This window comes from Vipera ursinii (genome assembly GCF_947247035.1).
Source record: "Vipera ursinii genome assembly, chromosome: 2".
In the NCBI taxonomy this organism is placed as follows: domain Eukaryota; kingdom Metazoa; phylum Chordata; class Lepidosauria; order Squamata; family Viperidae; genus Vipera; species Vipera ursinii.
Window position 1 is genome coordinate 45110609 of NC_139513.1, and position 26478 is coordinate 45137086.

General features: G+C 37.8%; 1 protein-coding gene across 1 annotated transcript in view; it reads left to right on the forward strand.

Moving 5' to 3' along the window:
* The window catches only part of ITPR1 (inositol 1,4,5-trisphosphate receptor type 1), a 248806-nt gene that overhangs the window by 43242 nt on the left and 179086 nt on the right, over positions 1-26478 (forward strand). Inside the window, exon 3 of the mRNA XM_083354087.1 lies at positions 6394-6464. Within this exon, the coding sequence (XP_083210213.1) occupies positions 6394-6464 (71 nt within the window). The remainder of the gene's footprint in view (positions 1-6393; positions 6465-26478) is intronic.

Genomic DNA, 26478 nt, shown 5'->3' on the forward strand with positions numbered 1-26478 from the left:
AATGTATATTTTCCTGATAACTATGATAGGAGTGGTAGGATAAACACTGATACGAATGCTTACTATAAGTTATTTTCATACTAAGATTTGGTTTCATGCCGCATCTAGACATGCAGACTAGATTCTGAGACTGCTGGGTTTCCCTAAAAGCTTAAGACTTCATAGTAAGGGAAGCCAGGAAAGGGGAGAGAAAGATATGGTTTTTAAATATGACAGAATATGTATATATAAACAGACTTTGTTTAAGTGGTACTTTTGAGAAGTGATTTATATAGTGTACATATAGTTTATACTATATTAGCTACTAACTTTCCTTTAATATAGGAAGCATTCTTTGCTTCCTTATAGAAGACAATAAATAATATAAAATGTTAATTTTGATAAGGAACTGGCAGTGTTTTCCTGAAAATAATTAGACAATAAAAAGGGATCAGAGAAGCAACAAATCTTATACAAAAAAATTTTTTTTACAGATGGCCTCAAACTAACTCTATTGCATGCTAATTACAAAAAGAAGAACAGCATTGTTTTTCTTATACTTCTATGTTGCTTTTCTGGCAATGATTTCATTGGATGATTTAAATATTAAACTAAGAAATAAGTTACACAGAGTAATACATTTTTTCCTAACCTTTTCAGAAGCAAATAGCATTTAGTTTCTAGATCTATATTTCTTCAGCAGAACAAAATGTCAACTGTAACAAGATACAATGTATATTACCCAGGACCTTAAAAACACACACACAACAGTAACAGCAACAATTCTTGGTTAAATTCAATAGACGTTGCCAGGTGGACAATCTAAAAGTGTTTATGTGCACATGTAAAAATAGAACATATAAATTATAATAAAATTTCACAGACCTACTAAATTGCCACATTTTAGAGAACCTTCAAGCAATAAGAAATGTAGTACATAGAATATAAATTTCCAAAATGGAAGTATTGTTGTCACAAAATTCTCTAGATGAAGCATTATGGAGAAAAGGCTGAGTTTCTTTGGACATAGGAATAGCCTGATTTTTTTTTAGCTCGGAGCATATGTATCCAGGATTGGAAACTGAGACTCTAATATCCCATACAGCTCAAAACCAGTTTTGATTCACAATTGAATAAGAAAGCTTTAATGAAAATGCTAGTTGTTGATGACTACAGTGTTCTGTGCTTTAGCAGATGGTAGCGCCTACCTTGGCCGAACTTAGAAGAGAAGAATATTATTGTTACTATGAGAATGGGAGTATTCCAGGAATGTTAGCCAGACTGGGAAAGTGAAAGGAATATTTTAGAAGAAGACAATGGCAAATCACTTCTGCATTATTGCCAAAAAAAATCTATATAGATGTATCTATGTAATCACCTGGAATTGGGCTTGACTCAAAGGAGTTATTTGTTTACAGTATTTTTAAGTACCCTTTACAAAAGAGTGGACAATGCCAACATACCATATTCCATTTATTTATTTATTTTATTTTATTTTATTAGATTTCTATACCGCCCTATTCCCGAAGGACTCAGGGCGGTTTACAGGGCAGCATAAAATACAATATAAAAGATAATATAAAATTAAAATAAATTAAATTAATTAAGCCCAACAATTAAAACAATATTTAAAAAGCTAAAACCCCTTCAGTCCAGGCCTGATAAATCAAACCGGTGGCACCCTAAGGAGGGCCTCTCTATGGGAGCGCACAGGACGATGGGAAGTTGATGCTGGCAGCAGGTGCTCCCTAAGATAATCCGGACCCATGCCATGTAGGGCTTTATAGGTCATCACCAGCACATTTATTAAACATACTTAAATTATTGAATTATACTTCTCTGTAGGCAACTCTACTGTTATTGTAAAGAAGAAATGAAGCACTTGAGAACTGAAAATGAATAGATGAAGAAAGTTATAGGGAACTGAGAACCTTCTATTGAGAAAGCAGGAAGGAAATCGTTATAGACGTTACATCTGCTTTATCTGCAGCTAGAAGTAGTTATGAGATAAATAGAGAAGTTAAATAAAATTGTGAATGCCTTCCCAAGATCTTCAAGTATTAACTACATGAGCCATTGTGATCACATAGATATTAATAACTGCCTCCATTGTGTGAGCAGAACCGATTTGGTATTAATTCTTGGGTAGTTTTATTAAGCTTCAATTCATTTCAAATTTTACTTGATGCTTTTGCTGGAAAAAGCTGCTGTGTTGAACTGTAAGCTACTGCTTAGCCTGTGTATGAATATTTCCCAATTCTTAGGCAATACCCAGTATCTGATAGTTGGTGCTCAGAAAGAGTTTTAAGCATGTGAGAAAAGATAACTAGAATAATGATTAAATGGCTAGGATGACATGCAGTCTTAGACTAACTAATGTTATATTAGTAGTCCTGAATCCTCAGTATTTTTTAAAAAATACCAGAATAGTATTTAATATGAACAATCCTCCCAAATATTGTTGTTGTTGTTAGTTGCGAAGTCATGTCCGACCCATCGTGATCCCATGGACAACATTCCTCCAGGCCTTCCTGTCCTCTACCATCATCTTCCCAAATATTAAAAAACCTCAGTGTGATATATACTTATTCCTATATTACATTAAAGTTAGAAACCTGCAAGAGATTACATGTTAGAACTCATGAACAAAGAAAATGGACTAAGTTTAATGTGTTTTTATATCCAAGTAATAAACCTAGTTGCCATTAATACTATATACCCAATTTTGATTTTCTTTCTATAGTCCCAGAATAATAATTCTTTGCCTATGATCTTATTTCTGATGAAGGTGAATCTACCCCTCTTTTAGAATTAACAATCTGTTTGCTATAGTTTCAGAAAACTGTAAGATAAACTTTGACTTCATATTTCTGTTCTCTCGTTTTCTATATGCATTCTTTGGGGGACAGAGTGGTGTGTTACAAGGAATTAGGGTTTTCTTTAATAAGGTATATAAGTGAGATGATACATCAGTTAACATTCTCTCTTCTGTATAACTGGAATCTGGCATTAGATGACATCTGGTGTCACACAGTGTCATTCCAGGTGCCAATCATGTTCTATTTCACTGTATAAGACCAGTACTGCTGGGCTGAGGTCAGAGATTTACTTCTTTCTGGGCTTTAGATCACAAAACTATGTTGTAAACTTTCAAAATTTTGAAAGCCATATGATTCCACCAAGAAAACTACCCACTGAGGTTTGGGGTCTTCTTTGTTTTGCTTGCTACAAATGATCTAGCAAGTAGCTAAATCAGTGGAGGTTTGGGACTTTCTTCATCATAGGATAAGGTTGTCAAAAACTGAATTGAAATGAAGTAAATTGGCTGTGCAAACTTGCAAAAGATCAATTTGAAATCCAGCTGAAGACTATATATAAAAAAATAAATTATCCCAGTGTATTCCTGTAAAAGAGCCAACTGGGCAATGACTTGGAATGTAAACTTTTTTATTTTAAGTCCCTAGTTCAGGGGTCTTCAAACGTTGCCCTTTTATGACTTGTGAACTTGTGGACTTCAACTCCCAGAATTCCTCAGCCAGCCCCTGCCCTAGTTCTGCCTCCTAATCATACCTGATTGCCTCTCTGCTCCAGCTCCCACCAGAGCCAGCAGAGATGGCATGATCCAAGTCCTACCTTTAGACAATGATATAGACATTGTGCCTTCTCTATATCTCTGTGCCTGTCCTGGAGATCCAATGGGTTCTGACCCTTTTGGTCTTTTCCAAGTCATTAAAGATCTGGATATTCTAACAAGCATTTGGGCCAAAAGCTTGAGTAAAGCCAGCTGCCTGCTTTTAAGTTACTTCAATGAGTAAATGAGGATTTTTGGATAAGGGTTATGAATTGTATTTTTATCTATTGTTTCTGAGGTTTTTTTGGTAGCTGTCTAGAGTTACTGTGGTGTGATGGCAGCTCAACAATTATTTAAATAAATAAATGTAGTTCAAAGTGGAACTGCCATTAATGAGTCAGAAGGAATGCCTGGGAGCCAAAACAGAGAGGTCTCTTGTAGCTTGTAAACTAAATTCTTCATCTCGGCAAAGATCAGCCTCATAATCTACTGGAAGTTTCCATATTTATACAATGAGACCCACCAGATGTTAGAGATAGCCAAGGCCATGCTAAATTTCACTTAAAAGCATGGAGGCAACCATAAACCTACTGCCAAACTGCCTCCAGCCTGCAGTATATAAGGTTTATTTTTCTATTTTCAGAATTAAATTACAAAAACAGTGAAATGTATGTACACACACTTCTCTCGCTGGATCTTCTGCTTTTGACTTGGCCCAAATTACTTCCAGAAGCAAAGTTTATTTCTAGTCTTATAATATGTGCACCTATAGTGATGTTTATTTAGAGGAAGTAGGTTGCTCTGAGATAAGACAGTATCTGGTTTCCTAGGAGTTAACAAACATGAATATCAGTCAACACATGTCATTTCTTGTGTATATCTATACAGCCAATGGGTTGCCTTGTCAACAGCCTTTTCGATGTAGAAGTTAGTCGTACGGAAGCTTTTGTAATGGCTTAATGACAAATGATGATGTTTTTTACAAGTTCTATATTTGGAAGCTTTATAAATATATAAACATATGAATACACATACATACACACACACACACACACACACACATATATGAGGGATGCGGTGGCTCAGTGGGTTAGGAAGCTGAGCTTGTTGATCAGAAGGTCGGCAGTTTGGCGGGTCAAATCCCCAGTGCCACATAACAGAGTGAGCGCCTGTTGCTCGTCCCAGCTTCTGCCAACCTAGCAGTTTGAAAGCACGTAAAAATGCAAGTAGAAAAATAGGGACCACTACAGTGGGAAGGTAACAGTGTTCCTTGCGCCTTTGGCGTCTAGTCATGCCAGCCACATGACCACGGAGATGTCCTCGGACAAGCGCTGGCTCTTCGGCTTTGAAACGGAGATGAGCACCGGCCCCTAGAGTCGGAAACGACTAGCACGCATGTGCGGGGGAACATTTACCTTTACCTTTTATATATATATATATATGTAAAAATTTTTGGCTTCTAACAAAGAATAAAGGGAGACTAAGCAAGTGTATTCTGAATGCTTAACAAACATTTAACATACACACACACACACACACACACACACACACACACACACACACATATATATATATATATATATATATATATATATATATATATATATATATATATATATATATATAATTTGTATGTACTTTGAAGGAAAAGCTGTTTAGCATAATAATATGTTAAAAAAGAGGGCATTTAAGCCAATACCTTCTATAGTCACTTGCATAAATGTTTCTGGTTATAACTGGTCATTTTGCTATCAGTAATTTATGTAACACTTTCTAGTACAGCACTTACCCTGACTCAGTTTGTTTCTACATGGTGATGATAGTTTAGCATGGTTTATGGTTTTTGATGAGATGATGATGAGTTGGAAGGGACCTTGAAGTCCAACCCTCTGCAGGAAACCCTGTACCATTTCAGAAAAATGGTTGTCCAATCTCCTCTTAAAAACTTCCAGTGTTGGAGTACCCACAATGTCTGGATTTATTGTTCTAACTGTCAGGAAATTTCTCCTTAGTTCTAGATTGCTTCTCTCTTTGTTTCCATCCGTTGCTTCTTGTCCAGCCCTCAGATGCTTTGGCAAATTGCTTGACTCCCTCTTCTTTGTGGCAACCCTGGAGATATTGGAACACTGCTATGATGTCACCCCTCACCCTTCCTTTCATTAAACATGTAATTATGCAAACTACCTTCTGCCTGTAGACTTGTGCCACTCATAGGTGATCATTGCTGGCTTCCACAGGGTTCCCATGGTATTCTTGCTACCCAAAGACAGACAGATAAAACCCATGATTATGATTTCAAGGGAATTGTAGGTTGATGTATCTGTTACCACAAATGCAGAACTATTTATTTACACAGATGGCCCCCATGTGCTCGCTGTGTGCGAGGGCTGATGGTGTCAGGCAGCAGCCATTCCAGCCCCTGCCTCACCTTGCCTTCCCCACCCAGTCTGCCGTGACCACCGCAGCCATGCCCACCCAATTGGCCACACCCACCCGGCACCCAACAATACATAAGTGGGTTTTGGGTTGCAATTTGGGCACTCGGTTTCTAAAAGGTTCGCCATCACTGGTATAGGTTCTCCTGCTTGAGCAGGCGGCTGGACTAGAAGATCTCCAAGGTCCCTTCCAGCTCTATTCTATTCTATTTTTGAGGAACACAAATGAAAATAAGAGTGATAGAATGCAGTGTCCGGGGAAAGCCAGATAGTTCAGCTGCTTTTCTAACTTAATCTTGGATGACTTATTTTTCTTTCCTTCTTCAAAGAGATCTTAAATTGGTGTCTGAAAAATACTAGTTTGGTAATTGAAATGTTAATTCTGTTTTCCATTTTTGCTCATTGCAGACTTGTTGATGACCGATGTGTTGTACAACCAGAAACAGGTGATCTTAACAGTCCTCCTAAAAAATTCAGAGGTAAGACATTCAATTGTATCTACCTTTAAGCATTGAAATGGCATTTCTCTGCAGGCAGATAAAGAAAATTAATGGTTTTACTGTATTTTATGTTATGGAAGGTAAAGATGTTTTGTCACTTTTCATGGAGTTTTTAAGGCCTTTTTTTAATCACATGTACTGAAGTTTTTCCCATTACAGGAAGCATTGTACATTCGTTCCCCTTTTTATTTCTATGCTTAACTATGCTGACAGCTATCCTAATGGCATTTCCTCACCACCAAATCAAAGTGGTGTCCATCATCTTTGAGTCATTCATGTACTGAAAAGTCTATTAAACAATTCAATTTTCTTCTTAAAAACCTCTACAGATGGAGCACCCACAGTGCCCCTACATAGACTACTCCACTGTTGTATATATCTTATTATCGGAAAGTGTTCCCTTATATTTAAATGCTATATTTAAATATACCTTATATTTAAATAGGTAGCAACCTATATCCATTATTTCTGGTTTTAGTTTCTGTAGCAATGGAAAATAGTTTCTGTCTTCTCCATGGCACCCTGCAATGTTCTTGAATGCTGATATAATGTCTCTTCTTAATCTATAAAGTTCATACATACATACATACATACATACATACATACATACATACATCTTCTTTCCTTCTGACTGTCCTTATAGAGTAGGCCCTTACATCCCTGTAATGTCATCATTGACATCTTCTGAATCTGTTCTAATTTATCACTTTTTCTGGAAATGTGGTGCCCGGAGTGATACTTCAGCACATGATCACCACACCAGAACAGGAATGCATCTGACTTATGTTTAGCTTCAGTTTCCTTTCTGACATTTATTTTTTTACACCATTCTGCCACAATTCAAACTGGATAAAGCTAAAAAGTCATGAGAGAAACTGAATCACAAGCAGCGCTTTTATTTAGCATTTCAATCCCTTCCCTCCCCTCCCCCTCCCCTCCCCTGTATCTACTATGACTGGTATTTCATCTGCACTTGGGGCATTTTTGCTTGACAAGTGGTTTATTACTTCTTGTTCTCCATTTTCTAATAGAATCAGTTCCAGAAAATATTTTCTCTCCACAAATATTTCTTTTATTGTATAATCCCATTTATAAATAGTTTCTGTATTTCTGTAAGTTTTCGTGTGTGTTCTTGTAACTTCATTGTTTCTTTCAGATTTGTGCCAGTAGTGCTCTTTGAATAACCTTATCTGTAATCATCTTTGCGATTTTCCTTTTCTTGTTATTTTTCTCTTTTGACATTTTCCGTTAAGATGGTATACTTTGTCCCTTTTTACTGGAAAGCTTACATTCAATTATTATACTTCCTGTTTGACTATGGCTTTCATCCACTGTCCTCTCTTGATTTCAAGCTGTTTGGGTCTCTTTTTTAAACCACTTTTCCCCCTTGCTTGATTCATTTATCATTTATCTCATCACCTACCCCTACAGGTTCTCTTTTGCTAGAGTTAAAAGTATTGATTCTGTATCTTATATTACGCTTAAATTCTGACACTATGTCCTCCATGTAAAGTTTTGTTGGTGTACCAGTGTTCTTTTTTTAAATCTAATGCCTGAATATCAGAGGTCCCCAACTTTTTGGGCACCAGGGACCAGTTCCATGGACTGGAGGGAGTGTGGTTTTGTGTGCTGCCTGCATCCCACGGATGAGGCTTTTTTTGTGCGGACCGGTTGCTAGCATGCCGTGGCCCAGTACTGGTCCACGGACCAGGGTTTGGGGACTCTTGCTACTGTATATGATACCAGTAATTCATGGTTTATTTTGCTGCGCCTGGAAGTATTTTGGTTGGCTGAATGGCTTGCCCCCCAATTTTATTTCTTATTATACCGTCAATTTGATTCCAAAGTTGTCCATCTTCAGGCACACAGTATGCATTTACATTCCTTGAAGCAAATGTTGACAACGAACAAAGAATTACCTCTCCAATATATAATGTCTTTATAAACTCTGCATAATTGTGCTTGCTCAGTTCACTTTTCCAAGTTCTCTTCTTTCCTCAATGTTAATGTTCCAAATACTACATCTTTTCTGGGTAATGCACTTAGCAATTCTTGAAACTTGCTATTGACTGATTATGTGTCATCCAATAGTTTTCCACTCCCAGCAACCACCTAGATAAATTTTCCTTCACGACCATCCAGCCTTGACTTGTTCTTTTCAAGTCTGTCAATGGTGCACACAGCACTGCCATAACTGAGTCCATCTACCTTGTTGCTGGTGGTCCTCTTCCTCTCTTTTTTCTACCTTTCCCAGAATTCCTCCATGTTTGCTACATTTGCACTTTTAGTAAAAGCGTAGACCTGAGCTTATTCTTGTTGTCCTTGTTGTGCAGTATATAGGGTTATAACCAAGAACTCATTGTACACATATGATTGTGTATCGTCCGACCCATCTACTGTGATAATTAAGTTCGCAGTTGATACCACCGTAGTGGGTCTTATTACAGGTGGAGATGAGACAGCATACAGGGGGGAGGTACAAAAACTATCCATATGGTGTTTCAACAACAACTTGCACCTGAACATCAGCTAGACGAAAGAGGTGGTGCTAGACTTCCGGAGGAAAAAAAGAGGAACCTGCCCCACTTTACATCGGGGGGGGGGGCTGTGTGGAGAGAGTTTCCTCCTTTAAATTTCTGGGAGTCTACCTCTGTGAAGATCTTACCTGGAAAGTTAATACAACCCAGGTGGCCAGAAAGGTCCAACAGAGACTCCACTTCCTCAGGGTCTTGCGGAAGAACAGGGTAGAACAACGGCTAATGACCCTCTTTTACCGGTCTACTATAGAGAGCGTCCTCTCGTACTGTATTGTGGTTTGGTATGCTGGTCTGACAGCCGTGGATAGGAAAGTATTACAGAGGGTGGTGAACACAGCACAAGACATTGTGGGCTGTCCCCTGACACCACTGGATGACATCGCCAGGGCTCGCTGCCTTGGAAGAGTGAGGAAAATTCTCAGGGTTGACTCACACCCTGGACAGTACCTCTTTACTCTCCTACCATCAGGTAGGAGATATAGGAGTATAGCCAGCCATACCAACAGGCTGAAGAACAGCTTTTATCCATCGGCTGTTAGGCTTTTAAATGGGAAATAGTTTTATAAACTTTATGCATGATTGACTTGCGAGGCCGGTGTGTTGTGCAATTAGCTCACATGGTGTAATAAGATGAAGGGTTTGTGTCACTATGAGTTGGGGGTGTGGGCACGAAGGGAGGCTCAGCCAATCTCAATGTAAACATGGTTGTACTTTGACAATAAAGGTTCATTCATTCATTCATTCAATGTATCTCTTTGCAATAAGTGAAAATCATCTTTGTAACAGTAAATATTCATTCTGTAGGAAGAATGTTCTGCCTTTGTTTATTTGGTTGTCCTCCACAGCTTAGATGACTGATTATATTGTTACTGTAAATAAGTTTTAATCCCATTATAGAGGGTAAATCATTCAAATCAGTTAATAATTGGAGAGGCATATGAGCGTAGTTAGGAAAATAAATATTGCCATTTTAGCAGTGGAAAAAAATAGAAATGACAAACAGAAAGCACACATTGTATAACAAGTGAAAAAAAAATAATGAAAGTTTTGAAGAGTCTTACGAGAAGCCTCCCTAAGAAAGGAGAGACAGGTTGATAGCTCTTCCTTGGTTTTGCAAATCATGTTGCATGGTGATTCTTAATGAGCAGTATCATTTAGATGTCTAATTTGGATAAGAAACAATGAGACTCAGCATGCTAAACAATTATGGAAGTCTTACATCTGTGATTTTCATACCATTATATTATTACTGTTTTACATTTGTTTCCTAGCTGTCTTTCCAAAGAAAATAATGAAGTTCTCTCTTTATTTTGAGCTTGTTTCCTGGTGATTTCATATAAATTCCATAAAGTTTATTTGGCTGAATTAAGATAGTAATTTGCTGTTACTGCCTTCTGAAATACTGCTCTTATGTCCCAGTCTAGCCTTTAGTCCTGGGACAATTTACTGGTCCTGCTTTTTCCCAATCATCAATAAAAATTGCTATAATATTGAGACGTAACACACTGACATAGCTCTCCTTAATAATAGTGAAGAATACTCCACTTCTATTTTGAGGAAAAAATGGAAGAATAACAAAAGGAAGGTTTGGTAATTAGTACAAATGTTTTTTTTTAATTAGAAGAAGGAGCTATTAGATTCATAGCCATCTATGCTTGTAAAATTGTTGCAGCTGACTCCTCGCAGCTATGTGCATGTGACTTTTTGGAATGGAGTAATTGGTAAAGAAGAATATTTGTAGCTCAGAGTTGACCTGAGGAGTCCTTTATGCTCTCATCATCAGTGCTAGTCTGATGATGTTACCTAGTTTAAGTAATGAAATGTCTGCAAGAAAACAACCAAGCTCAGAGAACACCAAGGACCCCTCAAATACCGGTATTAATAAATCTAAGACTGTTCTATTTTTTGAGCTCAACTAAACTCAGTTGCTACCTTTTGAGATGTTCATCCAGACTTTAAGCATATCCATTTAAATTTACTGTATTAAAGGTCTAGAACAGGTGTGTCAAACTGCTGACCCGTGGGCTGGATGAGTCACACAGAAGCTGTGCCCACCCCAGCTCTGGCAAGGGGAAAAAAGTCATGATACGTCGTGACACATCACATCACGTGGCGAGTTTGACACCCCGGTCTAGAAGGATCCACATACACATTATGTGTGATATAAATGGTTTGTAATACAGCGTCTTATATTATGAATATACAATGGTGGTGTGGAGTTGTATTGGATATTTTTAATCATTTTAATAATTGAAGAATGCAGTATGGGCAGAATTGTGTCATAGAAATGGATGAAGCATTTTGGATTTGTGTTTGTTTGAAGCAAACAAAACACATTTGTGTTTTCCACTAAAAATGATAGGAAATTACACCATTTAATTTTGATCCAAGCCAGCCTTTAGGTCTTTAGAAAGAGCTGACGCTGTTTAGAACTCATGACTGGAGCAGGTGAATTGGAGAGCAGCCTTTATCAGAAAGTTTTGCAAGGGAAGGTAGCAGGAGGAAAAAATTATTTATTTTATTTATTATTTATTATTAGATTTATGTACCGCCCTTCTCTTGTAGGACTCAGGGCGGTTCACAAGGTTTTAAAAACAATATGACAAATTACAAAACTTAAAATCAATTAAAAAGATTATATTAACCTTGGAATAAAACCCCAATTAAAATACAATTAAAAACCCAGTTAATATCCTCAGTCCAGGCCAGAGAGCTCAAAGAGCCAGGTCTTCAGGTCCCGGCAGAATGAGCGAAGGTCGGGGCAGTCCTAAGCTCTACAGGACTGCCCATCTCATCTGTCAGGTTTAACTACTGGTGCTCCTGGTATATTACATAAGGTATAATGTAAAACTTATGAAATGTAGTATGGATTCCCAGGAGAGTGGTAGCACATTCCAGAGGAATAAGAGGCAACTCAGTTCAGATAGTTTGTGTGTGAGAGAAAGAGGGTGAAGACAGCCCCTCCCTAATTGTTCCCAGAATGTAGCTTTTGTCTGTAGGTGTAGAACAATAAAGAAATCTGCTTGGAAGAATCACCACATATCTGTTTTGATTTCCGTAGCCTGACAAAAACTGTCTCTTAAATCCAACTTTAAAGAAGAAGAACACACATCTAATAACAATAAATAATCTGAAGGCAGAAAGTCGATAGGGGAAGAGATGATTTCCTGTTCATTGCACAAAGTGCAAAATGTACAACTCTCTGCCTGTTTGGCATAGATTATGTGTTTGTGCTCAGTGCCATGAGCTTCTGGCTGTCAGGAAGCAAATCTGTTCTTTTTAAGCCAAGAATGGCTGTATTAGAGATGATACAGAGTAGGAAATGAAATGCGATAGCTTTGCCTGATTCTCAGGATAACTCCTTTGCTACAATGGAGAATGAAGATCTTGGAAAAGAAGAACCCTTCAGGATAATGGAGATGTTGTCATAAGAAGGATCCAGTCCTTGGATGATAAATTCATATCATGTATGAAGGATAGTTCTCAGGGGAATTGGTTGATTATTTATTTTTACTTATTTTAGTTATCAAATTTATTTGCTGCTCATCTTGCAGTTCAGTCGACTCTGATTCAACAATTCAAAATGCAGACAAATGGGTTTGTGTTGGCTGTAGGTTGCTATGAAGTTGTGGATGCCACGTGCCATTTAGATAAACTGCTAGATAGCACAGGGGGTCCACGTTAGCATCAGTGACAGCGAGAAATCTAGACAATCGATTCTGGAAGCCACATTTAGGCTGCTAGACGGAAAAAGGAAATACAAGACTATGTGGCCTATGGGTTTTAATGACCTGACATGGCTGCTGTTCTGCTGGTGTGAGCCAGCTATTGGAACAAGTAAAAGGGGGAAAAAGATTATATAAAAAATTTTTAAGTTTGGAAAGTAATGTATGGTATTTTAAGTTGTATAATATATTAGGAGAAGGAAAGGTTGTATAAACTTGGTTTTAGTATGGAAATTTAAAGCCTAGTTGGAAAGTAGAATGGTTTTTAATAATTGATATAAAATTGTTTTATCTGTAATTGTTCTTATTGGGTATTATTGATATTATTGTGGTGGATATTAAATGGATGTTGAATTTAACTATGGTAGTAAGATTTCTAGTAAAAAGGTAAAATTACCGACTACAGAAGAATGGACTGTAAAGTTATTTTTTGGGGGGGATATGGTAAAGATCTTAGTGCACCTGAAAGACTATTTGCAACAGAGAGATACTACGGAGCAAATATGGGACTAAAAAGTATTATTTTGTATTTGAATAATTATTGATATGATATATATATGTTTGGAGTTTATCTATATGAGTTAAAGTGTGATAGTTTAAATAGTTTAGGGTTGTTTGCATAAGTTAGATTATGATTGTTTGTATTTTTATACCCTGTACTCAGCTCTGGGAAGTCGGGAGGGGGGGAGGGGAAAGGGAGGGAGGGTTGGGGAGTGGGAAGAGGGTGGGAGGGGAGGGGGTTGGGAGGGGTTTTGCTAAAGATAAAATGTATTGAAAAACTTTTCAATTAAAAAAGGGGGAAAGAAACAGATCACTTTTGGCTTGGAATGGTGGTTGTGCTATCACAAGGGTGGGTGAAACACCCTTCTCTTCAGTTGCAGGAGGACATGCTGCTAGTCTGAGTAAAAATTGGAGAGAGAGAGAGAGAGAGCCGGAGAGGAAAAAAAAGTGTACTGAATGGCTGCAGACAAAAGCTGAAGAGAGAAAGTAAATATATGGAGTAGTTGTCCAAGTGGGTGGCTTCCTGGAAGGAGGGAAATGAAGACCCAGAGGAACCACCAAAGATCCAGGAAAGAAAGGAGGAAATGGGTTGTCTGCAGGCGGCAGCTTCATCCAAGACCCAAGAAGGAAATCTGCTGTTGGTGACAAAGTCCTGGTCTCTTGCAAAGGCCTGGGCAAAAGATCCTGGGAGGCCTTCTTCCCAACAGAGAAGCAGTAGGGAGATGGATTAAAATGGGAAGTTTATTTTGAGTTAAAAGAGGAGAGAAAAACAAAGCAGCTGGTAGAAGAGATAAAGGGACATCTAGTTTCTGGGATTAGGAAAATGTCAGGATACGTTGTGAATACTTGTAAGTAGTCTCCCGGTAAATAGTAAAAAAAAAGAAGTATAAAAGCCTACATCACCTTGTTTTTCTTTGTCAATTCCCACTTTTTCAGGGCAAAATAACAACTCTAGTTTGAAAAGAACCCTGTCATATTGTGACAGATTGTTAGGGTAGCATTTTCAGAAATGCTGTCTTGTCGTGCATAGGGCCAACTAGACAGGTTGAACATAGGCATACTCAGAGTGTGAATGAAACGGTAATGGCAGATGAAAAAGTTTAGAACTGATAGATACCAGGGAATAATTTGGAGAAATGGAACTTGTAAAGGAGAGACCGTTTGCACATTTAACAGCAGCTTTTAAACTGAGTGAGCGCCTGTTACTCGTCCCAGCTTCTGCCAACCTAGCAGTTCGAAAGCACGTAAAAATGCAAGTAGAAAAATAGGGACCACTACGGTGGGAAGGTAACAGCGTTCCGTGCGCCTTTGGCGTCTAGTCATGCCGGCCACATGACCACGGAGATGTCCTCGGACAAGCGCTGGCTCTTCGGCTTTGAAACGGAGATAGGCACCGCCCCCTAGAGTCGGAAACGACTAGCACGCACGTGCGGGGGAACCTTTACCTTTTACTTTAAACTGATCCCTGGAGGAAAGCTGGCAGGTACTGGGCTGTATCTCAAGTAAAAGGATGTAAATATTATAGGATCTCCTATAAGAGGTAGGATTAACATTGGAAGTGGGTTAATGAGTGGTCATGTCAGTCAAGAGATGAAAAGGAAACAAACAAACCCTCCACTGAAAACGGCCTATGCCCTCAACATTTGAAAAGGACATATTTTATAATTTCTACATCAGTGCCAAAAGTTTCTAAAACCAAGAGGAGGATTAGAATACTCGACTGCAAATGAGAACATAAATGATGGGGCCACAGGGAAAGCTGGGGCATTGCAGATAATTGGACCCTAATGATGGATCACTGACCTATAATCCTCCGGAGTCATTTACTGAGATGAATAGGGAAAGGAAGGAAGGAAGGAAGGAAGGAAGGAAGGAAGGAAGGAAGGAAGGAAGGAAGGAAGAAAAAGAAAAATAAGAAAGGAAGGAAGAGAGGAAAGAAATAAAGAGAAGGAAAGAAAGAAAAAAGAGGAAAGAAAGCAAGGAAAAGAAAAGAAACTATGCAATGGTGTACCCAAAAAAGACTCTGCACCAGAGCATTGGGAGGATAGCAGTGAGACACCAATTTTTAAAACTAAACCCAGGGAGGATTTGGAAAATTATAGACCGGGCAGAATAATGTATCTTCTAGATAAATGAATAGAAATGATAGTAAAAAAAATCTCAATATATAGAAGACATTTCCTTATTGAAGACAAATCTGCATTGATTCTGCAAAAGGTCAATTCTGGTCTCATCAACTTTAGAAAGCTGTTTTAGAATGTCAGCAGGCATATATATGGAAGTGACACTGTTGATATATTATAGTTAGATTTTCAAAAAGCCTATAACAAGTTTATTATCAAAGGCTGCCATAGATTAAGTGAGCTGTTCTGTTGATGGACTGTTAACTGATTAAAAATAGAATAGCAATAAGTGATTTTTTTCCCCAGTGGAAAGAAGAAATAAATGGTCTTCTTTAAGGATCAGCCTGTCCTAGTGCTTTTCTAATTCGTCATGGATGTTTCTCACATAGAGACCAAGTGGAGCTGACCAACTTTGGTGGGTTGTTAGGCTGCTAAAAACCAAATGTGATTGTGAAGAGTTCCAGAAGGATTTATTTAAACTAGGTGAGTGGTCATCCTTATTGCAAATACAATTCAGTTGTATGACCCAAACAATCCCTAACTTCAAATAGATGGCACTATCTATTACTAATCAGGAAAAAGATCTTGGAGTCATAGTATATACCATATTACCAGGGCTTTTTTTCTCATAGAAAGCTCAGAGCAGAGTTCCGCCACCTTTTTTGGATGGAACCTTGTAGGGTAGGCAAGGCGGGTTGTATGACATGTGTGAGTTCCGGCACCTTTTTATTTTACAAAAAAAGCACTGCATAGTACAATGACTATCTGGCTAGCAACCTTGACACATTGCATCCTCATAAGCAGTAGGAAGTGGTGTGAATAATTTTTTTAACATTGTAATTTCCTTATACAAATCTATGGTGTATCCTCATCTGGGGTACAATGTAGTTTTGGTTATCCTATTTGAAGGATGCAAGAGAATGGGAAGAAATGCAGAAAAAGGCAACCAAAGTTATTAGTTTGCTATGAAACTTTAGCTTCAAAAAAAGACAATAGAAAAGGGGTAGAGTTGAGGGATATAAAATACAAGGAGGAAAACTGAAGCAGATAAAACAAATGATTTCTTCAGACAATGCATCCTAATTAACTTGTGAAAATCACTATGACGATATGATATTGGCCACTTTGGTTGTTATAGAAGACTAAACATATTCATGGGTAATAAGAAAAGGATAACCTGACCCACATTAAAAATGAAATTCTGTTGCCTGCTCTAGAAAGAAAGGAAGTATATATCTACATAACACATAACACATAACACACACACACACACACACACACACACACATACCACATACATAAATACATGTAAATATTAATCACTCTCCATTTTGAATACATAGCAGAAAGGGGGAGCTTGATAGTTCGCAAGGATAATACTGTATGGAGCAAAACTGTGACTGAATCTGGATGTTCTGCTTAGGATACCACGAAGCCTCTTCCCAGAAGGTAACAAGGAAGACAGGTTGTGAAGAGGATGTGTAGCATCCCAGACAATCCTGTGGGCCCTGCTCAAGCATCTGTTATATGCTGTGTCTTGGATAGAAGGGAGTGAACTGCCAATAATCTTTTCAGCCATCCTCATCACTCTCTGCACTGCTTCCTTTCTGAAGCAGTAATGCTGCCAGACTGGACAGTAATGCAACATGACAGGATGTTCTCGTATGTCCCTCTGTAGAAAGTGGTAAGGACAGAGGAAGGAAGATGTGCTTTTCTCATGCGATGCAGAAAATGCAGGCACTGTTGTGCCCGCTTCACCAGTGTCTAGCTGTTGAGTGACCAAGTTACTCTACTCATTAGCTGCACACCCAGAAACATGGTGCTTATGGATCTATTAAATGCTATTGGTCTTGAGGACTCAAGGTTACCTCTGATTGGGCACCATGTTTCCAACAAGTAGTGGCAAATTGTGCTGATATGGGTTAGTACTACGAGTCTTTTAAATATGTACCTGAGCTGTTCAAACTTAATTTTTTTATGCCAAAGAAATATTGTCCTGCACATGAAATGTAAATCTATCTGTGGTAACATTATAGTTTTTCCATATTAGGCTATATATTATTAAAAATATGTTCTCAATGTTGCCGCATTAAGAATTTGATTTGAGTGTCATGGCTGATCAGGAAAGAAAGTTTGTTTGACTTCGATACTCTTTGAATACATTACAATACCATCTTAATTTGAAAAGAAAATTCACCCGCTTCCATTCCTACCCATATAGGACATATGTTTTCATCAGTAAGCCAATGTTAGCAATATATTAGTACCTTAAGTATGGTCTAAAATAAATTAGGAGCTAATTTACAGTACTTGGTCTCCTACATGAAAGCTTCATTTGGGAGATGGGAAATCAAGATTGGCACATTAAGTAATATTAGATTGCTTTATACATAATAGCTCTCTTTTAGTTATAATTGAAAGGATGTACATTTACTTGGGGAAAATGTTCAAAGGTTAACTAGGTTAATGGAGCACTTGTAACATTCATTAAAGCAATGTAACAATGCAATGACAACTTGTGTCATTTAGTATTAAAAGTGTGATGGGCAAACTTTTGTTGTTGTTTAACCTATTCTGGAAGAAATTTTCACACTGATGTATCCTCAGATCCTTACAATAATATACCTTTTAAAATGGATATTTTAGAGTATATTGATGCTCGGGTTGCTAGGAAACGCTTTCGGATGTTAGAGTCCAAGGAATGTACATACTTTAAAACCTCTAAGTAAAACAAAATCTCTTAGTAAAGCTTAAGGTAAATACTTTTGAAATCTGTTTGACCTTTTAAAAAAATGTACTGCTGAGGTTTCCATGTATTATTATGAATACATTTTTATAAATCTTTGGTAGCAACACACAGTTACTACTTAGCATTAAACTATTTGAGCAGGATGTGTGTATTAGATAGACAGTTTAGAAAGCAATAAAGCTTGGCTATGTAAAGCATGATTTGAAATAAAAGAGGTTTAGGCTCATGTTAATTTGCCTCTAATCAAAAGCTTATAGCAAAAAAAAAAACAGCTTTAGGTAATCTATAGATGTACTTAGTGGTTTATATTCTTTCCAGTTGCCTGCTGATTAAGCTTTAGATACTCAAATTTTATACCCCTGTTTTCTGAAAAACACCTATTGTGTGCTTCTTATTATTGCTATACAGGGGTAGGCAACCGTGGCTCTTTTATGACTCATGGACCTCAGCTCCCAGAATTCCTGAGCCAACTGGCTCAGGAATTCTGGGAGTTGAAGTCCATGAGTCATAAAAGAGCCAAGGTTGCCTACCCCTGTGGGGCTTGTATCTGACTCATATTAAGATTTCCCATGTGTAATGTGTGAGGTTAGTAGGATTACCAATTCAAGTGCTGTGACATTAATGGGGTACCCTTTTTCCCCCTGTATCTTCAAGACTAGTACTTCTTTTGACTGGAATCCAATAAACAGGCATTTAAACCTGTATTTCCAAAGTGATTTTGATTTGACACCACTGACATAATGACAATGATGACAGGACATAGTTCCCTCTAGATGAAGATATCAGTTGGTGTATCAATATGTAGTCTAGCCGAAAGTTAAAGAGTGCACTTTTCTCTCTATTTCAGGGACACTAATGATAATTAAATTCTTTGTAAAATGAATTAATAATTGAGTTTGTATTAAAATCAGAGTAAGAATAATTTCCTATTTTACATTTCTAGGCTCTTCTGTTTTGTCCCTTTTATTTAAAAAAAACAAATAATTTTAAGGTTAATTACCAGTGTCACTTATGTTTTGATTTGTATAGCTTTGAAAGCAATGCTCTTCCTGATTTCATGGTACATTTCTACATACTGACGAGTATCCTTCCGACTGAGAATAGTGTATGAAGCATTTAAGTTAGCATCAATTCTTCAGATCATTCTCTTAATCTAGAACTTAGTAGACAGCCATGAAGGTCTTGGAAAAGATATTCAGATGCTTTGATGTGTCATTATTTACAGAGATTATAGTAATGTAAGCAGTGGAAGTTAAAACTGCATTCATTCATTCATTCATTCATTCATTCATTCATTCATTCATTCATTCATTCCAATTGCCTATGCCATGATTCTGGGCAGTTAACAATGAATAAAAATAAGATAAAAATATACCAAAATACTAAATTACTTACTTATACTGCACAGCAGTCAAGATACTAATCAGGATTTAGCATAACCGTGATACGAACTCAGTAACAGAGACTGGGTCCCAAACCAGGTACTCAAGTATTTAAAAAGGGCCAACAGTGTTCCAGAAAATCTAAGCTCTAAGTATTTTATGTTTTCTTCCTGGTTCCATCCAGATGACACTCCCTAACAAAGAGACCTGGAGCATACCTCTCCTGCCCATCTAAGAGGACAGGTAGATAACAATGAGGGAGAGATGATAAGAAGAGACTGGACAGCCATTTGTCTGAAATGGTATAGGGTTTCCTGCCTGAGCAGAGGGTTGGACTAGATGACCTCCAAGGTCCCTTCCACCACCACCACCACCACCACCACCATCATCATCATCATCATCATCATTATTCCATGAGTAACCCAATCCCAGAAGAAGCAGCAGCATGGAGAGAGTATTGACCTTTTTGAAAATTGATTCTGGAGAAGGCTCCTGAAAATATCATGCATAGCCAAGAAACATAGTTCATTCAACCACTCAACAGTTGAGTTCTCTCTCAAATGACCAGATTCAAATTATTTCACTTCAGACCCATTGCTTGAAGACCTAGTTCTCTGGAAAAGGGTCTAATGCTGGGAAAGATAGAAAAAGAAGTCCAGTAGCTAGGGAGATGGATTAAGTTACAGTAGCAATGGGTGCAGCAGTGGAATATCTAAAGGACTCGGTTAGATCATCAGGAATAACATCTATATGGTCACTAAGAGATGACACTGATCAGATTGCAGATAATAAATAAATCAAAAGTAATGCTGCAAATTGAGTTCTAATAGTACTTGAATGATTGCAGGCGGCTGAAATCACTCACAGCCTAATTTTAGAAGTGATTATCGTTAGTTAACTGAACTTTCTTCATCTGCATAGGCAAGTTGAAGTTTTTCTGATATACAGTTAGAATAATTAATTAGTGGAATGACTTGCCTCCAGAAGTTGTGGGTGCTCCAACATTGGAGGTTTTTAAGAAGAGACAACCATTTGTTTGAAAAGTACAAGGTTTCCTACTTGAGCAGGAGGTTGGACTAGAACAGGGGTGTCAAACTCAATTTCATTGAGGGCCGCATCAGGATTGCGGTTGCCCTCAGGGGGGCCTGGGTGGGCGTGGCCAGCTCTACATCGTTCGCATCAAGGGTGCCTATGGGGGCCTGGGCGGGAGTGGGACAGATCTGAGGGTCTCTGGCGGAAGGAGGGTCTCTGGGCCAGGGCCAAGGCAGTGGGGGCCGTTCCCTCACTGTTTCCAGGATGGCTTCACAGGCCGCATGAAACCACTTCGTGGGCCGGATCCGGCCCCCGGGCCTTGTGTTTGACATGTCTGGACTAGAAGACCTCCAAGGTCCTTTCTACCTCTATTATATGAAAGTTAAGTTAATCAAATACTAGTGATTGAAATATATTTATGTAGAATTAAAATCTTGTAACACAAACTAACAGAGTGTAAAGAATAAAGAACATGATCTTGACATTACTAAACAAGGAGGAACAAACCTGAAAAGGTTGCACAATACTGCATGAAGATGCCTTTTTTTAGCTGCATAGTTTATCTTCTCATCCTTTACCTTTGATGAGATACTTACCTTTAATAAAAAAAATTGAAAGCAAGCATCTAAAGACGTTTTATTAGGTTTATTAGTGTTACTGTCCCATTTAACAGCTATTTTCCAACATTGTCCACCAAAGACATAATGTGTTTTTGTTACCATAGTTTCTGTGTAAGATCTGACCTTACCTTCAATGACATTCTGTTAAAAAGAACTAGATAATCAGTTTTCTATAATTAGTGTGTACCCTACTTAATAAGCCAGTCTGAGTATGAATGAAATATTATATGTGGTCAATAGACGTCATGAGACTGATGTACCTTGATAAATCTATGAAGAATTAAAATTAGGGCTGCTTAACCTACTTGTAGCTTTTATGTCAGGGAAAATAAAATGCAGCCAGTAGCTGAGAACACTGTGTTTTAAAATCTGCACTTCAAGTTCCACACATTTGCATAAACCTAGAGTTGCCCTCATTTAATCTTGCTAATTAAGAAAATTGAGAGCATAGTCTTTTATTTTGAGATTTCTACCCTTCTCCTTTTTGTGGACTATTAGATCACCACTATATAAAATGAGGGAACATTGGTCTTGGACACCATAGTAAATGTTTTTCTCTAGGTGGTTGTAAAAATAAACATGGGCAAAAAAGTCTACAAAAACTCACAATATTTTGTTTGTTTATATTTGAAGGTACCAAAATGACTTCCCATCTGACGTCCATGATGCTATGTACAACAGTGCCAACATTTCATAAGATTTAATTTGAATCCAAAATCATGTGTGATTTAGTGATTTCATGAGACTTGGGCAGTTAAAAAGACAAACATATTTTCATTTCGATTCTGGTATCAGGGAGCATTTAAAACAATTTTAGTATTTGCTGTCTAATCCCAGAGGCCCTGGTATCTATGCTGGTCCTATGTATATCGCCAGGAGCAAGTTTCAAGAGTTTGCATGCTGGAGAATAGTTATTTCTGACTCTTATGGAGAAATAAGGATTATCTAAGGATGTAGTCTGTTAATTTCAAATAATTTCAGTAGAAGTTAGGAAAGATGAAGAAAAGCAAGGCCATCTCACAATTATCTGTTCCTCTGAAGCAGGACACTTCTGGGTTGCATATGGACAACTAGAATGGAATTTTAGAATCTTCTGAACACTATTAGAATTGTATACTGTCATCTATTTAACAGGTATAAAATGTTCAATTCCCGTGATAATATTGTCAAATGTTCTCTTTGAAGAAGAGCAGAAGGGGGAGGCAAGGATGAAAGTATAAAAAAGCCAACTAGGAAACACTAGTTTCAGAACAGTTCCTAAAATGTGTTGGGTAAAACAGATGGTTGGCTTTTCCTTAGTTGACTGAACTGAGTTGTAGAAAGGACAGACCAGAACAAAATAGGCCTTCCGCCGGTTATATGGATGGAAACTGTGGGGTGTGAAATCTGTTCATAATTAATATCATGTAAAATCATTTTTAATTGAGTGTAGAGATAACTGAAGAATATAAAATTGCCAATACGGGACTAAATTGGTTATCTAGAACTAAGGAGAGAGAAGCAACCTAGAACTAAGGAGAAACTTCCTGACAGTGAGAACAATTAATCAGTGGAACAACCTGCCTCCAGAGGCGGTGAATGCTCCAATGCTGGAAGCTTTTAAGAAGAGACAGGAGAACCATTTCTCTGAAATGGCATGGGGTTTCCTGCCTGAGCAGGGGGTTGGACTAGATGACTTCCAAGGTCCCTTCCAACTCTGTTATTATCTGCAAAATTGTGGATTTTATACGTTGAACAAATCTGAAGCAAGTTAAGAAAAAGTGTGCCCAAACACAGCCTCGGTTTCCATGATGATAATACAAATTATCTGCTTTTGGACTGATGTCATCATGAGCTTTTGCCTTCATGGGCCAAGTGTTGTAGAAAAGCAATTTAGTGCTTCTCTGGTTTGTCATTTTCCACTCATAGTTAAGTACAAAAGGACTCATGCCAGAAATGTTCACAAACTGATCAAAAAAGTAAAGACGGCAGCCACAATAGTGCAACTGGAGCTTCAATTGTACCATTGGTAGCTGCCATCTTGACTTTTTATTAACAGTCTCTTGCAGACATCCCTGACACAGACACCTACCTGGTTTTAAGAGAGTTTTGTTTACTCATGTATGATGCAAATCATGGGAAAGTCTTTAAACCCACTTTTCCAAGTTCTCTTTTATGATTTCAACTCAACTATTTTACCAAAGCAGTGCTCTGCCATTATGGCCTTTCCTGGAGACTTCACAAATATAAGCAAGGGTGGTCTTTCAAGAGGGAAGTCGTTTTTCTTTGAAGACAGTTCACTTCTCATCCAAGAAGCTTCTTCAGCTCTGACTGGATGGTGGGGAACTTGCTTCAGACTTGCTCAACATACAAAAACACCTTTGGGACAACCATGACTTGGATGACTGAGAATCTCCATAAACTTTCACAAATATACCTGTGAGCTTCTTTGTATGTAGACCGTAACTATGTTAATATATCTATGCAGGAGAGTGATTCAACTCTTGTTTTCTGACCTTGCCTTTGCCAGTCTCAATGGTTTTGTTATGCAACCTATCAAAACCAGCCTATCCAGTTCCTCTGTGCCGGCAATTGTCCCACCGTCCTCTGTATCAGCTGTCAAGGTGACATGTGCAAGGATTAATGATATCACTGAGCACAGGAAACCTGTGATTCTGTCATCTCTTTGAAGATGGAGTGTTTTTATACAGAAGTTTGGCCAGATAAAAAACAAATCTAGAGCTAGGATTCAGCATAGAAACATCTTTTTGAAAGATTGTTTTAAGCCATAAAAGTGGCTTATTTTTTTATCCAGATGATCTAATTGCGGTTTTGGTTGCCAAAGTGTACTAATATTTAGTCTTTGAATTTCAGTATCTTCATACGTGAATTTATACCATTGCTCTGTTTTAAAGAAGATTCTGCTTTCAGTAAACAGTCTCATGGTTTCTGCTCTAAACGGAATGTACTATTCGGTTGACTGAATCCTTGTTTTATTTCACTGAGATTTGCAAGGTTCGGGGTAGTAATCTTTTTTTTTGCTGAAGAGGTGTTTTCTGTGCAATATGTGACAATATACAGTATATATATATATATATTCCAATAGTGATTTTAAATGTAAGCTATATAATCTTATGGTCTGTAGCTTTTGCAAACATAAAAAACACCCTCCCCCTTTTGGGGGGTTGAAATGCCTCTTAGTTCTATATTTACTGTCAACATAATTTTGTCTGGATCAGTAGCTTTGCATTTCTTTTGTGCATTGTTTCAATTAAAACTTAAGGATGGGGAGGTACCCAGTATGACAGCTTTTTAGGTACAGCATTTGTCAGAGAATAAAGACTGTTTTGCAGCTAGGTTGTACCTTGATAAGGTCATAATGTTTTCTTATCTGAAACTTAAAATAAAAGAAGATAAGGTATAGTGAAGGAAAGACAGCACAGGTGAAATGAGCTACATTATTGAGAAAGCTTTATATCTGTCTTCCCACTATCTCCTTTATAAAACTGGTTGTGTGCTCTTTATTTACTTCCTAAATATATGTATGTACATATTAATAAAGATAATAGAATGAACTTGGACATAGTGAGAATTGAATGGCAGCTATTATAAAATAATTAAATGTCTGCTAGCAATTCAGAATGGATGTATGTGGAAGAAAAACCTCTATATTATACGGGCCTATTTCTGTTCTTTTAGTTCCTTCCCTTATTTGAAGTGGAAAAAATGGATTTTATTTTATTTTTTGTCTCAGAGATTAAGACATTTGCTTCTTCTGGTACCATGAAGATATTTACTGTTGCTGGAGCAATGGTTCCAAAATTAATATACAAGGGATTCCAGCATACGTTATATGCCATTCTTCCCAATATACCAAAAGAGCATTTTGAAGTATATGAGCCTGATTAATCAAATCTGGAATGAGTAGGGAACAAAGACTGATCTCTCTCACAGTGATTTGCAGAAAGGTTTTACCTGCATAAACAGACAGGACAGAAATGATAAAAATAAACGATAGTTTAAGGAGGAGAGCATAATATATTAGGGCAATATGTGAAGCCAGCTATTGTGGCTTGCAGGCTCTGGTTTGTGATTTAGCATTTGATTTAAATCTGGTTGGCATATTATTTCTGATGCTCTTGCTGAATCAATTCCTTTTACTTTATTGTGGGTGTGCAACTTTTAGTAACTCAAAGGCCATACTCATCTTTCCATAAGGTGTTAGGAATTTCATTCAGAATTTCATTCATTCATTCAGAAAGGAAGCATGGTGGAGCAGTGGGCTAATGCCTCCTTAAGTAACACCAGCTGCCTGCAATTAGTGCAGGTTCGAGTCCCACCAGGCTCAAGGTTGACTCAGCCTTCCATCCTTCCAAGGTAGGTAAAATGAGGACCCAGATTGTGGGGGGCAATAAGCTGACTTTGTAATGATGCCGCTTGGGGGGGGGGAAGCCCTAATAAGCAGGCATATACGGTACATAGAATGAAGGCTATTGCTAAGCACATTGATTTGTGCTTCTTACATTGTAAGGCGCCCTGAGTCTTCGGAGAAGGGCGGGATATAAATGGGATTAAAAAAATGTGGGTGGGCTTGCTTTTACTTTCTACTTCATGGACAAATGTAAGGAATTTCAAAACCAAAGATGCTTTTTCCTATTCATCAGTAAAAGTTGCTATAACATTGAGACATAATACATTGACATAGCTCTCCTTAATAATAAGGAAGAATGCTGCACTTCTATTTTGGAAAAAAATGGAAGAATAACAAAAGGAAGGTTTTGTTAATTAGTACATTTTTTTAATTACTAGAAGGAGCTATAAGTGTCACAGCCATCTCTGCTTGTAAAATTGTTGCAGCTGACTCCTCACACCTATGTGCATGTGACTTTTTGGAGTGGAGTAGTTGATAAAGAATATTTGTCGCTCGAACTTGACACGAGGAGTCCTTTATGCTTTCTGAGCTGGCTTGTTTTCTTGAAGATGTTTTATTACCCAAACTAGGTTACATTATCAGGGCTGCACCAAGATCCCTCGGTGGAATAAGTACAACTTCTGATCAAATGGAGTTTGGGAAAATTCTGGAAGGCTTGCAAGGGCGGGCAATCTGGAAATTATTGGAAAGAAGTTGAGTACAGAAAGGATGGGAAGAGCCATCAGATTGGGAAGATCAGTGAAGAGGTTGTAGAGAAGTAATAGTAGTAGGACGACTGAAGAAGCAAAAGATAGGGACAGCAGAGCAAGAAGAAGTCGAAGAGACCATTGCAGTGAGTGGAGAGAGTGGACTGAAGGAGGCACAGGGAACATAGTATTTGGAGGAAAAGTATACAAAAGTAGTAAGCTTGAGG